The sequence below is a fragment of the Pogona vitticeps genome, chromosome 9, assembly GCF_051106095.1.
Source record: "Pogona vitticeps strain Pit_001003342236 chromosome 9, PviZW2.1, whole genome shotgun sequence".
Classification (NCBI taxonomy): domain Eukaryota; kingdom Metazoa; phylum Chordata; class Lepidosauria; order Squamata; family Agamidae; genus Pogona; species Pogona vitticeps.
In genome coordinates, this window is record NC_135791.1 from 2,925,001 (window position 1) to 2,940,987 (window position 15,987).

The 15,987-nt window shown below is 45.5% G+C and overlaps 1 protein-coding gene across 2 annotated transcripts in view; it reads left to right on the forward strand.

The window, feature by feature from the left end:
• Positions 1-15,746, forward strand: part of RIMS3 (regulating synaptic membrane exocytosis 3) — a 57,601-nt gene extending 41,855 nt beyond the window's left edge. For both annotated transcript variants that reach the window (XM_072979778.2, XM_072979779.2), the window contains exons 3-7: positions 241-382; positions 1,033-1,145; positions 3,751-3,852; positions 4,844-4,983; positions 6,899-15,746. In XM_072979778.2, coding sequence (XP_072835879.2) covers positions 241-382; positions 1,033-1,145; positions 3,751-3,852; positions 4,844-4,983; positions 6,899-7,111 — 710 coding nt within the window. In that variant the 3' untranslated portion in view covers positions 7,112-15,746. The remainder of the gene's footprint in view (positions 1-240; positions 383-1,032; positions 1,146-3,750; positions 3,853-4,843; positions 4,984-6,898) is intronic.
• The last annotated feature ends 241 nt before the right edge of the window (positions 15,747-15,987 follow it).

Sequence of the window (15,987 nt, forward strand, 5' to 3'; positions counted from 1 at the left end):
CAGCCTGGGTAGCCTTGGGCAAGCTGCACAAGAGTCCCAAGAGAAGAAGGGAATTTCACTTCTGAGCCTCCACTATCTCGGAAACCCTGAAAAGGGTGGCCATAAGTCAGAACTCTGACTGGATGGCACACAGTTTTTTTCATTTATTAGAATCTAAAACAGTCGACTTGAGGAAACTTTTACAGACCCTGAACGTCTTCTCCCGCTCTGCTTGGTGTAACGATTCCTGCCTTTTTCCAGACGGTGGGCCAAAAAAACTTCGGAGTAACATCCGCCGAAGCACAGAGACCGGCATCGCGGTGGAGATGAGGAACCGGGTTACAAGGCAAGGCAGCCGGGAATCGACGGACGGAAGCACCAACAGTAACAGCTCGGACGGCACGTAAGGCCCGCCTTTGTCTTGACCCCAGCCTTCTGTATTGTATAGTTGCCACGCTTATAAACATGACAGAGAAAGATCAGAGGTTTTCCTGTTAGGCGCTATTTTTCCTGAATTTCTCTCCAGCTAGCGGACGGAACAAAGATCTCAAAGGGGCAAGAAGTTTGGTGATCTGAGTCCCTGTTTTCCAACACTTCTTTATGGTCAAAAACAACATCTTTCACACCCTTCCTAAAGAGGAACTTCTGAAGTTGTCGCCAATAGGGGACAACACATAAAAGGTCCTTCCCATTGCCAAAGTCCACTGCTTGACAAGGGCGACTTTTAGATGAATTCAGCCATTCTTTCTTTTTTGGAGAAGAATTTCACAAAGATGAGGTTTTTTGGGGGGGGGGGTTATAATTCCCCAAATCCTTAATCCTCATCGTTAGGCGGCCTGTGACACCGTGGGAATTATAGTCTTAAAAACAGATCCTTCCTGCTCTCTAGCGATGCAAGTCTGACTCAAGACCTGCCGGAAATGCAAGGTTAGAAGGGTACAGAATCGCCCGCGTGGCTTCTCATGCCCGCCGCAGGGAAATCCGCTTCTCTGCTCCCGCGCTGTCTGTTCCATCCCGTCACCCTTTTCTGTCTGCTGTCACCCTTGCCTTTAGATTTATTTTCCCCACGACCAGGCTGGGAGCCGAAAGCCAGTTCAGCGACTTCTTAGATGGCCTTGGACCAGCGCAAATCGTGGGACGGCAAACGCTCGCTACTCCGCCAATGGGTGAGTGAGACTACGGGGTGTTCTAAGTCTTTAAGACTGTGGACAAACCAGTCTTTGGAGAACCTGGTTTTCACCCTATACCGTTGATGCTCTGTCACACAATTTCCCCACAGAGTGGATGAGGCATAGGGTGGAGGGTCATAAAACGGTCCCCAGCCTAAGCCAAGATGGTGACGTAGAACCCCTTCTAGAATTTGTGAATTTCATTCCTTTATTTATTGCTTGTTATTTCTTTCTCCCATCAAGAGGCTCAAGAAGGCTCACGATAATTACAATACAAGTATGTAAAGCCAAAAAGGAATGTAACAATTGGGAACAATTAAACGTAGGATGATATAATGATAGAAAAACGAAAAACAACCTTTCAAAGCACACTTAAAAGATCCTAATCCCCATCATGGGGAGAGTCAATTTTTGACGCCCAGGGTAATCTGAGATTTGAAACCACCTTCTGTTGAGAAATTTACTGGACTCTTTTATATATTTTTTTTAATAGATGGTAACTTTTAATTTACAGAAATCAAACGAGTGCCTTATGGAAACAGCACTAAGGCCTTGGGTTTTGAAATGTAATAGCAATGTTGAAAGACACCACGTCGGTGTTCAACGTTGCTATTACATTTCAAAACTTGAGGCTCTTTAAAGGCCCCGGGGAAGCAGTGACTGGGTGTACAATAAAGAGGGGATGGTGTTCAAATCCTGCTGGATTTGTCTCCTTAATTGAGGCCAAGTCCTTTGATTAACAGGGAAGATTATAGGCTTTGTGGAAACTCAACTCTGCTGGTATATTCACCTATTGAGCCTGACCATGCATGCCCTCTACTGATAAACAGTGGAATAACAGCCTTTACGCTGCTCATCATCAACTCTCTTCCGACTTATGGTGACCATGATAGAGTTTGCAAAGTATATTTGAGATGTTAACAGAGAGGGTTATCATTGAGACCATCTCCAAGGGGTTTCTAAGAGTAAGCAGCAATTTAAACCCAAATATCTTGAGTTTTCGGGTCGTGGGTGGCGCTGCGGGTTAAACCGCAGAAGCCTCTGTGCTGCAAGGTCAGAAGACCAGCCGTCGTAAGAGTGAATCCACACAACAGAGTGAGCTCCCGTCGCTTGTCCCAGCTCCTGCCAACCTAGAAGTTCGAAAGCATTCAAATGCGAGTAGATAAATAGGGACCACCTTGGTGGGAAGGTCACGGCGTTCTGTGTCTAGTCGTGCTGGCCACCTGGCCACGGAAACTGTCTTCAGACAAACGCTGGCTCTATGGCTTGGAGACGGGGATGAGCACTGTGCCCTAGAGTCAAACACGACTGGACTAAATGTCAAGGGGAACCTTTACCTTTATCTTGACTTTTACTCTGACATACCGATTCTCTTTTACACTCTGCTCGTTAAAAATAGAAAGAACCAGGATGTAAACTTCCTGGGACTGTGTGTTCACATAGACGGGTGACACTGTTTTATAACTGCTCTGTTTGAATGATCTCAAAACAAGTTGCGTCAAAGCAGACAATTGTCTATGAAGGTTTATGAGAACAGCTAAGAGCTTCCCACCTCCACAGCTTCTGAGCAAGGAAGGTGCCCTGAGGGATGGGATTCTTCAAATTTCTAGGTAAACAATACCATAATTCCCCATTTTTGGAGTTCTACTTGACTTACAAACAACTTGATTTCTAAACACTTAATTTTGACTCGCCTGGGAGAAAAGGCCTAAACCGGAAGGCTTTGAGGTTTAGCTAGGCCTAGCTCCACCTAGCTTCCTGTTCAGAAAGGAAGCTCCCAGCTTGCACTGGGGCAGGAACAGGAAGCTTGGGTGGTGCTAGGCCTAGCTCAGCCTCAAAGCCTTCCAGTTTAGGCCTTTCTTCCAGGTGAGCCACATTCCGATATTTGTAAGCTATCTGCAAGGTAGGTAGAACTCCCGAAATGGAGAATGATGGTATTTGGAGTCCAGAAAACTCCAAAAACTTCATCCCCATCTGTCATTCATCCTGATTGGTTGATTGTTGTTTCAGACTGCATGAGAACCAGAATTCTGTGCCCAGGGTGCATTATATTTTTTAAAATATATTGGCCAGAATTTTATTAACAAATTACTCATGTGTGAAGGAAGCAGTCGCCTCTCAGCTTTGCCAACAAACTGCCACTCATTAAAGTGGTTTTGTGGATACTTAAGAGTGTGTGGATTGGTAGGTAGAGTGACAGACGAGGACTCTGGAGCACGAGGTTTGAATCCCCGCTCAGCCGTGGAAACTCATTGGGGGAGTAGAACAGGTAAAGCCACTCCTTAAAGATATTATTTACCTTGAAAGCTCTAGTAGGGTCACTGTAAGTCGGTTCCAGCGTGAGGACCCATAACTACAGCAAAGAAGCATTCTCTGTATTCTGAGGTGGGATCAGGACCTTGGACAGTGCCCGTTAAGTTTGGGAATAGTAACTCTCCCTTCCCTTCCATTGTGCTCCATCACCTGCTCAGAACTTCAGCTGACAATGAAGCCGGTGGCTGGGACTCCTACCTCCTCCTTCCCCATCCTTTTCCATATCCCACACGCGACCCACTTAAAGCCATAAAGTTGCTCCCACTCTGACTTACCTTTGTGCCCCCAGGTGACGTCCACCTTGCAATGACAGACCGAAATGGACAGCTGGAGGTAGAAGTGATAGAAGCCCGGGGTCTCTCTCCGAAGCTAGGATCTAAAAGTGTTCCCGGTGAGTAGGACCCACCGCTGGTGTCATATCTAAGAAACAAAGGGAAACTCCAGTCTTTCAGCAGACAGATCTTTTCTCCGATTCTTTGGTCTAAAACACCAACGATAGGGATTTATCAGCAAATGAATGAGTTTGGAAGACCTCCAGAGCCACTTAAGACCTTCTCAGTTTTCGAGTCTGGCTACACCTGGTGTCAACAGCAAGAACAGAGGGGTATTTCTTTTAGAGCAGTGCTTCTAATCTAAACAATTGAAAGGCATGAGGTAGAAAGACGACCCAAGTGTACAGTGGTGCCTCGCTTGATGACATTAATTCATTCCAGCGAAATCGCTGTAGAGCGAAAACGTCGTCAAACGAAATAAAAAAAACCATTGAAACGCACTGAAAACCATTCAGTGCGTTCCAATGGGCTGAATACCTGCTCATCCAGTGAAGATCCCATACGGCGGCCTTTTTCGGTGCCTGTAAAGCGAGGAATCTGTCCTAGAAAACAGCGGGTGGCCATTTTCTTCAGCCGGCGGCCATTTTGAAACCCAACAATCAGCTGTTTGCTGATCGTCGTAAAGCAAAAATCGGTTCCCAAAGCAGGGAACCGATCATCGCACAGCGAGAAAAGCCCATTTAAAACACCATTTTTCGATCGCAAAAGCAATCGCAAAAACGTCAACGTAAAGCGGATTCATCATAGAGCAAGGTAAACATCCAGCGGTGCGCGACTGTATTTTCTTCTTCCTGTTTTGTTTATTTAAAAGATCTCCATGGAGATCAGTCTCTTCCCACCTTGCTCTGTGATAATCAGGGAGCTGGTACGACTCAGTCGTTCTCCTGCAGTGGTCTATTGTGGCCTAAACAGGGGCTAGGTAAGCTGGATAGCAGGCGTCCATGAATGCATCCACTACATTGTTTGAAAAATCACACCCACACACACCCCGGTCAGACTCGGTCGCCTTCCTCACAGGCCATCAACCTTGCCATCTCTCTCTCCATGCAGCCACTTATGTCAAAGTCTACCTGCTGGAAAACGGGACCTGTTTGGCCAAGAAGAAGACCAAGGCGGCCAAGAAGACCTGCAACCCCCTGTATCAGCAAGCCCTGCTCTTCGAAGAGGGCCCTCAGGGCCGGATGTTACAGGTGAATGGCGTTCTCCCCTCTTTCAAGAGGGTGAGCCCCCGCCGTATTTTTCTCAGGTACAACTCATCCCGGGTCGTCTTCAGAACAGGTCCTGGTAGGGCATGAGGGAATGGAGAGTCTCGAAGCTGTGGGACCTCGGTGGGAATCTCCACTGAAGTAAAAACCTTTCAAAGGGAGGTGCTCAGTAGATGTGTGTTAAAACAGAGCGCAGAATCACAGCAATTTGGGGTCATTTTCTCTGTCCCAAACTGTAGAATGGGTTCCATCAGGAGGCCAGGAGGTCTTCTACCCTCTTGTCCATTTGTCAACAGGCAAATGCTTTTGTTATTGGGCTGGCTTTTAATTGCCTTGGACAGGTAGGTGCTTCTATGAGACACTGTACAGGCACTTCTTCCCTGCTGACATCACCGTATGTACTTTTTAAATCCTGTTACCTCTTTTTGTGATGTTACATGTCTCTGTGTTCTTAGTTGTGCCTATTATGTTGTTTTAATTGATTCTGAGCCACTCGCTGCATCTCTCCATTGGGAGGGTCGGTGGGATGAAATCCTCAGATCAGTAGTTTAGTGAGCTAATGAGAATTCTGTGTTCAAGCACTATGGCGCTGTAGTTCAACACAGCGCACTACAGCGCTCCAGCCAAATGTTCTGAGTAGTTCACCAAACTACAAATCCAACAGATAGAGCTAAAGTGGGATTAAACTATTGTTTTGGAGCCTCAGCTTCAGGATCTCTCCTTTGAGTGAGCACTCAGGGTTGACCTCATCTAGCATCCACTTATTCATCTTTTTGATGGTCCATGATATTGCAACATCCTGAGCATCGCTTTCCTTGCATGGGATATTACTGTGATGGTCCTGTGGTTAATGCATTCCTTGGCAGTTGCTTTTTGGGGGGACCGAAACGTACATTGAACATTTCCATTCTGTAGGCCGTTGTTTTGTTTTCTATATTTGTTGACATACTCTCGTTAGGATTTTGATAGATTCCCTCTCTGTAGCCTGAAACAATTCATGATCAATTGAACTTTGTGATACAAATTGGTTCTTCACATAGACTTTAAATTCATCAGAAATGTGATTTACTGTATTTGCTGGCGTATAAGACTACTTTTTTGCCCTGAAAAACATGCCTCCAAGTGGGGGGGTCATCTTATACACCGGGTGCACTTCAGTTGGGATAGACATAGATGCCCATAGTGGCCTTCTGATGCTCGCCCGGTGCCCATAGTAGCCTCCTGATCCCTGCCCACCTTATTCTACATACCGTCCAGTATTGCACGGTATCCAGCACGGCCACGACAAGCATCAGCAGCGAGACAGGGGTGCCAGCCTTTTCGACGTAACCGACCTGTTCTGCTCGGCAGGAAGCAACGGCGCTCCGGCCCACCCCTTGTCTACGCAGAGCTCACACATGCGCACTTGCACACTAGTGCCGGTCACAGGGAGATGCAGGGGCAGGCTGGAGGCGCTGTGGTCGTGCTGCGGCCGTACAATGGTGACAATGAATAGCACTTTTTATTTGATGTGTGGAAGGTGTGCAGAAGAGGGGTAGTCTTATATGGCGAGTATATAACAAACTCTATATTTTGAGTGAAAATGTTGGGGGTCGTCTTATACGCTGGCAAATAGTAAATTATATTTTGGTGCTATGGTTCTTTTAGTGTTCTTCTTCAGCTTTATTTTGATTTTGGAGATTAGCCATTGGTGGTCAGCACGACAATTTGAATTCAGCAGGGTTTCAGAGTAAACAAGCATCAGATTGCACTATTAGTTGCTTATACAATGTCTAACATCATGTAAGAATGATGGTGGTGACAGCAATGTCCCTCTCTACCTTTCTGTTCCCTGGAAGCCACTTTCTGTTCCCAGTTCTGAAATTTTGCTGGCAGTTCATTGACCTCTTCCTTTTTTTAGGTGATCGTCTGGGGAGATTACGGACGCATGGACCACAAGTGCTTCATGGGTATGGCCCAGATTGTACTAGAAGAGCTGGATCTGTCCAGCACGGTGACAGGTTGGTACAAGCTCTTCCCCACTTCCTCCTTGGCGGACTCCACCATCGGACCACTCACCCGGCGCCTCTCCCAGTCCTCTCTAGAGAGTTCAATAAGTCCTTCATGTCCTTAAGGATGACAGAGAGGAAAGAAGAAACAACAACAAGAAGAAGGACGCCCTGATCTACCGCAGCTTTTGGTAGCATGGTTTGTAAATATTCCATGTCTTTCCCTCTCACCCATTCTTCTTTGTCCTCTTCTCTAAGAGGAGGAAAATGGCTCCCAACGATCTTAGGCTCATGTCCCTCGCTCACTCGGCAGGCACGCGATTCCGAAACTCCGGAAGGTGATGAGGAAGAAATTGGAAAGGGGAATTGAAAAGGACCGTGTGGTGAAGAAAAAAAACACAAAATTAGGACTGCCTCCCAATTTTGAGACTGTTACATCATCTTAGAACAGATTTCCGTGAACATTGCTTTTGGTCTCCAACATGTCTTGGGAGACGTTTCCAACCTGACTCATTTTGATCCCACAGCAAGTAGCATGTTTAATTGAAACGCCTTCTTTACTGCTTAATATTCTTTTCGTTCCATGGTTTTGAAGGAGAAGGTAGAATTTCTCCCCGAATTTTTTTTATTTTATGGGAAGAAAAAAAAAAGATTCAACCCAACTAACCTTTTTTTTTTTTTTTTTGGAAAAAAGAAATGTAGCATTTTTCCAGACATTATGTAGCTCACCACCTACCACTCACCCGTACCTCCTCAGTGGAAGTGCCAACCAGCCACTCCCTGTATAATTTCGGGGCACAAGCTTTGGAAGCAGTGAGCAAGGAAAGGAATCAATCTGATTTGCAGTGTATATAGGGGGATAGGGGAAGAGATTCTGCCAAAGCTGTAGAGGGGGAAAAAATTACTAATGGTGCATTTGATGACTGTTAAGTTTACAGCATATTAAGGTTTGTGTTTTGATTTCTCAACTTTGGAGGAATGTAATGGGTTCTCTATCTCCATGACATGTGGGGTCTTCACGGGGTCTTTGGAGGCACTATCTAGTCCCGCTAGGTTCTTAGAAACTGAACGGAAGCATCACAAGAGCCGAATGGAGCTACTCGGCTTCCGTTGGGCATGTGCAAAAAAATGCTGTCTGGATCGTGTCCTGTCTACATTGTCCTGATTTGTCTTCCCAGATAGGATCCTTTTGCAGTTGGTGAGGCAGTTCTGCTGAACCGCTGGTGTTCAGAGAGAAGGTGGAATGGTCTTGAAGACATGCCCTTAACAAGGTGGAAAGTACTCCTCTGGGGGCCCACCGTTGGGCAACGGGGAAGGGACGTCCATAACAGCTCCTGGTTTCTCAAAGGAGTGAGTGTGGCCTTCTTAGTCTAAGCGTTTTGAATTTAATACAATTCAGGCTATACAGTACACATAAACACACATACTATAGTGTGGAATTTGGAAATAGCACGTTGTAATTCATGCATCAATGCTAAAGTCTTCAACAAGAGGGCAAGCCAGATGATGCGGCTTAAGAACAATAGTTCAAAAGGAACGGTTTTTAACATTAACCGTTCCCCAAATATTTTTTTCGAGATTAGGCGTATTCCTTCTGTTTAACGCCAAATTAAATGTCACACATTATTTCCAAGTTCTGATCCATAATATATCGCTTATCCATCGAAGACCCAGTGGGATATACGTAGGTGGAAATTTGCATAGGATTTAAGTTATTAATTGTGTGTGCATGTGTTTTTAAGTAGCACTCTGGCCCTCTAAAAGGTGGGCCGGTTCCTGTAGCATAAATGAGAATTACAGAAGCTTTCAACGAAGGTGCCTACTGAAATCTGATGAAAATACTCAGGGGAGATACTACCGGAATTCTTTATTTCATCATCGACCTCATCATCATTATTTTTACAAAGTTTCACATTGACTGGACTGTAGGAGGAGCAGTAGAAGAAAAGAGCCACCCACCGAGGTCTGCCATGGCAGGTGGAAAACTTTGCTTATCAGATCATTTTGGGTTCTCCCGTTTTCAACCCATCGAGATGTTTTTATACAGAGAGAGGGAGCTCGAGAGAGAGAGACTTACTAGCAAGGAGCACATTTTCATGAACCATCAGCAAATGTCAACTACTCTATGGACAAAAGCAGTTAAGCATTTCTCATCTTCTCCTGCCAAGATAACACAACAGGGAGCTGTTAAGCGACAAGTCCATTCGAAGAGGTCCAACGCAAGCACAACTCTGTACTGCCCGTAACCCTGAATTTGGAAAGGAATGGCCAAGCATTCCCCGGATGATGATGATAAGAAGGGGTTTGAGCCACTGCCCTCTAAAAAATGCAAGCAAGACAGACACAACTGTGGGGTAACCCCCAACCCTGCAAGGTTAGGCTGCCGAGTTCTTTTGGATTTATAATCATCCTCTTACAACTGCAGAGCTGGAAGGGACCCTCTCCAAGGACAATCCAGTCCAGCCCCTGTCAAGGAGGCCCAGGGCAGGAATCGAACTCCCAACCTCTGGCTTTGCAGCCAGAGACCTAAACCACGGAGCTACCCCATCATTCACATTTGCAGTGTCTGCGTTCACAAGGTGAAAATAATGGGTTTACAATTTATCAAGGCCACCCAAGCCTTCTAGACTTGAAAGCAGGGACTCCCCTCCGAGTCCCTGATCTCATGTTTTTGTCCCAGACTGTATTGGGCAGCATTTTTCAGTATAAGCAATCCATTTGTCCTCGAGAGGACACCCTTGGCACATGCATTGGTTACTCTTGCCAGTAGCCCCCCAAAAATTTTGCAATGGAAGGGACTAAACTCTCACCTCCCAATTTTTCTTTCTAAAAGCTTCCAGGAAAAACAAGAGAAAATAACACACCTGTGATCGTAACTTGATCTGAATGAAGAAACTGTTCACAGGACCTTTGGCCCGTGCTCTGTATTTGGCCATGATTCATTGGTTCGGGGCATCTCCCGAGAAGGCAGGATTCTCTGGAAAAGACCATCATGCAGGGAATGGCCGAAGGCAACAGGAAAAGAGGAAGACCCAATACGAGATGGACCGACTCCCTCAAGGAAGGCACGACTTTTGGGTTTGCAAGAGCTGAGCAGGGCTGTTGGGGACAGGAGTTTCTGGAGATCGTTCATTCATAGGGTCGCCATACGCCGGAGGCGACTTGATGGCGCAGAACAGCAACAGCAACAACCGAGAGCAGTCATGCTAAATGTGAGTGACGTGGCTTCCTTTCTTTAATCCCTCTCTTCTTACCCACATGATCCGAGAGGGCAGAATTGAAACGATGTCTTGCAGAGACATACCATTGTCCATACAAGGATGACGGAAAAAGAAGTTCCGTTTCCCTGTCTGGAAGGGGACTGCCGAGTTCTCCTGAGCAAGTCTTGCCGAAAATAGGCAACAGCCTGCACCACCGCCCGCTCCCTACAGGATTTGTGCCTTTCCCCCACCTCTTGTTTTTTGAGTTGGAGTCTGAAATCCCAAACCTGATGCAAATGGAAAAGAAGGTACTCCGTTCAGGGTTTCCGTCCGAACCACAAACTGTAAGAGCTCAGTTTTCGCCTTGAACCAAAGCTGGGGGGTGTCAAACGAAGCTTTAGAATGGAGTTGAATGTGGGATGGAAAGGAAAGCAGTGCTTTTCCTCCTCCTCTTCTTTTTTTAATGGTCCTTTCTGCAGAAAGAGATTGCTAAGACCTGAAGGGGAAGAAGCCGGCCGGCCGACCTGTGCTGGATTCCAAGAGATCCGGGGTTCTGTTCTCAAGTCAACAACGGGGTAGGAAGAAACGGTAGAACCAAAGCCAGCTCTTCGGTTGAGGAGCGATCCTTCTGCTGGTCCCAGAGCCAGAACTGCGAACGACGTGAGGAATGACCCAAACATACATCTCACCAAACGCTGCCGCTCTACACTCATCCTTGGCAACCGAACAAGTGAGTTCAGGCAGAGAACGTATAACTAATGAGCGAAGGATCTAGTAGTTAATTTGCACTATAGATGAACCCAAGGTCTAGGAAATTAGTTTGAGGGTGGAAGAAACCTGTGAATCTATTTATTTTTTTATCTTGATTTGTCTTTTTATTTTTTTTAAGGGAGAGGGCAGGTGTCTCTTTCCGTCACGGGGACAAGCCACTTTCCTGACCCAATGCTATTAATTATCGGTGCAAAGGCTACCTGCTCTTGTGAAGTACACGTTCTTGGTTGTATACCTCATGGGTTTCATGACTTGTCTGTTGCAACGTGTTTCATATGGTTGTCTGATCATGGTAACAGGACATGGTGAGAAACAGTAGTGATTTTTAAAAAATCCCTGTTAGCACCTCTGTTTTCCCGGCACACCTTGCCTCTCGTTGGGTCAGGCTTTGTCGCTTTGTCTTTATTGATCCGTTGGCATGGATCAAACGCCCTTCCTTCTTTGAGCCCAAGGCTCTCCTTCCTGCTCCTTATCCATCACAGTAACCCTGTGAAGCAGGCCAGGAGGGAGAGACTGTGGCCATAACCTAAGGGCAGCCACTGAGCTGCATGGCTGAGTGGGGATTGGAACTCGGGTCTCCAGAGTTTAAATCTCCCGCGCTATTCTTTATGTCCTGCCGGCATCCATTAAGCAGTCCCCCAATATTACACATTTATTACAATCCTCTGATCTCTCACCTTCAAAAATAAAAGGGAAAAAAATCTCGCTAAGGCAGGTTTGCAAAAAGGGAATCCAAAGGCCCTTAATCAGAGTACAACCGAAACAATACCAGCCAATTAAGAAGGCGTCTGCCTAAACGATACAGGAGCCTGCCAAGAACTTTTATCTTCCGCAGTCTGCTGTCACCCCAGTTGTGATGGCTTTCTTTGTCTACAGCTAGATTCTGGCCTCTGTATTTCATATAAAATTTTAGGGTAGACTGAAGTGGTCCTTTTAACTCAGGTCAAAGGAGATAGGGTAACAGCTCAGCATTTAGTACAGGAGGATTCCTGTTTGTAAACAGCACAAGCTTCTGCTTCCTTGCCCAGTCTTGCAAACTGTTCTGTGATTGGCCATCCAAGTGGGCAACACAGGCTTCTTTTACAAGTCCGATTGCTTAGATCCAGGGCTGGGAGGAAACCACACCATGGCTTCTGGATGCAAAGCTGGTCTCTCGTCCAGTTTGATCTGCTATGGAAGCACTTTTCAGGTTGGAGAACCAGCTGGAGATGGCGGTAGCATCCACGGCATAGGTCCACAATCATTTTGCTTCATCTGACTTCTCTCCAACCTGATGCTGCTGTTGCATCATCTTTTAGGGCCAAGGGTTAGGTGGAGAGCCTCACATCTCTTTAAAGCTCTTGAGCCACTCTGGAGGGGGGAGAGGGTCTGTGTAGACTGCCCTGACCCCCTAGAAGGAAAATGGGGTGTAAAATGAAGATAAACAAAAATATGGAATAAATGCTGGACAGCGCAGTGTGTTAGCTCTCTGGCTGTGGAGCCAGAGGTTGGGAGTTCAATTCCCCACCACTGCTTCTTGACAGATCTTCATGATCGAGGGGGTCCCTTCCAGCACTGCAGTTATAAGATAATTTTGATTACATTGTGAAGCAAACAAGCAAAGCTCCCACCTAACTTCACTCAAAATAATGGTTGTTTAAATCTATACTGAAGTTTTGATGGAGGAGGAGGCCTTGCAGAAATGTCTGCCCTTAATACAGGTCTTTGGGGATTTTTTTTTCCCACCAAGCCTTTGAACAACCAAAGATGGAGGTGATGGCCAAATGGAAACAGAGGTGTACTAACTGAGATTATGTTGTTGTTTTTCATTAGTGATCTGTTTGTACATTTGGGGCTGGGTGGGGGAGGGGAGGGAAGGGAAGGGAAGGAGAAAAGAAAGAAGGCCAGTATCCTATTTGAAGTGTGGGCAGTTTCATCAGTGCCCCTTTGTTCCAGAAGCACTCTGTTGCACAATCAGCCTCGCAGGAAGTGTAAAAGAGAAGCCTGTTAAATTGGGTGGAACTATATATATATAAAAAAAATATTAAACATATTAAGTAGAAACACCCCCCCAGAAATACATATTTCTATGACATAATTACCAGAACCAGCCACTAGATGGAACCAGAGACAATGCTATATACTATAGCATTGTCTCTGGTTCCATCTAGTGGCTAGTTATGGTAATTACAGCATAGAAATACATATTTCTTGGGGGGGTTCCATTTAACGTTTAATATTTTCAGACCATGGCTAGGTGAAACTGTGGATAATGATGCCGCAGATACAGGGGTCCTACTGTATGTTCATATCTGGCAACTGCCTAACACAACAGGATACTGGCCTGCATTTGTTAACGCCTATACATTCCAAGCACTTGCTGGAATGGAGGATCGTTGTCCGCTATTCGTAGCAAGAACCTCAAAGCAATGCTTTCCTGTCACCAGAAAGGACCAGCCGTTCTCTCTGGATGCGGGTGCAATAGCCTCTCCCGAGATGGAGCGCCGGGCTTTGCCTGGTAGCCAACACCTCTGGACTGTTAGCACTTTTGATGTCGGTGGCCTTCTTGGTTGTGGTAGTTTTTGTTTCATTTCTTGAAAAAAAGGGCTGACTACCTTTTAATGTTGTTCATGAAGGGTAGCAAAATGGAAATCCTTCCCCTCTCCATCAATGTCTTCTTCCCCATACCCCACCCCAATCAACCAATCCATCAAATTCTAAAATCGGCACACAGTCACTGTGATGATTAGTGATCTGTATCGGCGGAGACTGTCATTGGAAAGCAGAGGAAACGCTACCTCTGAATCCTGTTCGGCCTGGAGCTGTTCTGGAACTTGTGCTGTGATCAGGTCTGAGATTTACTTATTTTTTATTTATTTATTAGGGTCATTTTTTTAATCCAGTGTTTCTATTAAGAAGAAAACATACAGTGCTTACAGCAATGGGCAGTGCATTCATAAAAGCAGATTTTTAAAATCCAATAACACATTTTTAAGAATATAAAAAAAGGGACAGATAAATTCTCCAGACCTCATTTGAAAAAAAAAACTGTTTATATCTGCGCTCTAAAGGAAAAAGCTGCACATTTAGGTGTATTGATATGGCTCCTTCTTAAGCCAGAATCTGACAATACTGGCCTTTATTTTAATTTTTAAAAAGACTTTCATGATCAAGTTTCCAAGAGCATTGCACTAGATATATGTGAACACGAAACATTATACAATACTTTTTTTAAAAAATGCATCGTAAACAAAATCAATAGCATAGCATCCTAGCAGACCCAGTTTTAGAAGGTTTATCAACAAAAGAAGCTTCCTTCTAGCATGGGGGCTCCCAACCTTGGTTAACCGAAGTGCTCTTGGACTGCAACTCCCAGAAGACTTCACCACCAGCTGTGCTGGCCAGGATTTCTGGGAGTTGCAGTCCAAGATCTGGACTGACCCAAGGTGGAGAACCACTGCTCTAGAATGATGACAGAGTGGTACGCGGATCATCCTCCAGGAAAGTCATAAAAATGCCAGGACTAAGACAGAAAAAAATTGGGGGGGAGCAAGTCAAGTAAGCCCATCTTGATTAGTATACCAGATATTTTCGGGGAGCCTTGGTAGAAGGTAATACATTTAGGGTGGCACCACACATATAGAAGGCCATTAAAACCGATACGATCGATGACACAGCTACCAGTTGTTGATGGACTATAAATCCCGTCAGCATTAGCCAACATTGTCCATCGGAAGGGACTATGAGAATTGATATCCACAGTTGCTTTTTTGCAACTTGAACAGAGCGTGGACAGAGACTGGCCATCTATGCATGCATGCATGCGTCTCAAAACAGAAGTTTCTAAATTGTCGTTGGCCGATTGCCTCTGTGACCAAAATGTCAACCCATTGATTACCAGGTCAAAAAAAAAGTCCCTTTTCTTCACACAGCAACACGAGATCTTGTCGTGGACAACCAGCTCCCATGCCATCTTGGCCAGAGAGGCACAGAGAAGCACTAATTCAGACAGAAAGCTAAACCGGGTGAGAAATTTGGCAGACCATGCCCATAAGAGACCAGATATGGTGCATAGAGACATTTCAAAATCACCGCTTATGGTAGAAGATGGCAAGGACATAACCCGGATGGCTCGAGAATTCTTGGCAACTGCACCGGTTAGGTTCCTATATCAGATTTTTGGGTTCGTTTTATCGTTAAGAAAAAAAGTCCACACTGCATCTATAAACTTTCCTTCATATTTCTAATGCTCGGCTGCTATTAAAAATTTGAAATGGCCTTTGCTTTCAAATGACAGGCTTGCCTAGAAAGTCGAATACCAAGTCAACCCCCTCCCCCTTAAATGGGGGTGAGACTTTTGAGTTCAAACCCCCCCACACACACACACACACACATCATAACTTTGAGCACAAGAAGGGGGACGGGGCTGGCGATGAGCCGTGGAGAGAACGGTTTAACAAAACGGACCAAGAAAATACTTAACACGCCTACACACACAAACCCGGCAATTTTATACCTGTGCTCTGTAAACGTTTTCTATGTGACGTGGTCTTTCCTAAATGTAACACTCTTGTATTTTTCTGTGGGTTTATATGCAGCAGGACTGATTGCATCGAAGGCGCACGTTCAAATTTTGTAAAATATTCTTGACAAGGTCCCCCCCTTTCTTTCCAAAGGAAACAAAGATGGGTTTTCAAAAAACAAAACAGACAAAAAAAAGGGGGTTAATGTTTCTTCCTTTGGCTTGTTAACTGCATGTATAGTAATCTGGGCAGCAAGTAAAGACAATTAAAGCCAGTTTTGAAAACTGCTCGGACTGGTTGGATTTTTGAATTAGGCATCCTTCAGTCTCGAGAGACGATGGCTACGTGCTCTGTATGGAGGTCTTGGAACAGTGTCTAGTGTGGCTGAGAAGGCCAATTCGAGAGTGACCATCCCTTCCACACAGAAGACAAATACAATCTGCTCCCTGTCCAGCTCCCTGAGTCTGCTGCTTCCGGGACGGCCTCTTTGCCTCGGCCTGCTGGACAAGGGTCTCTTCAAATTGGGAG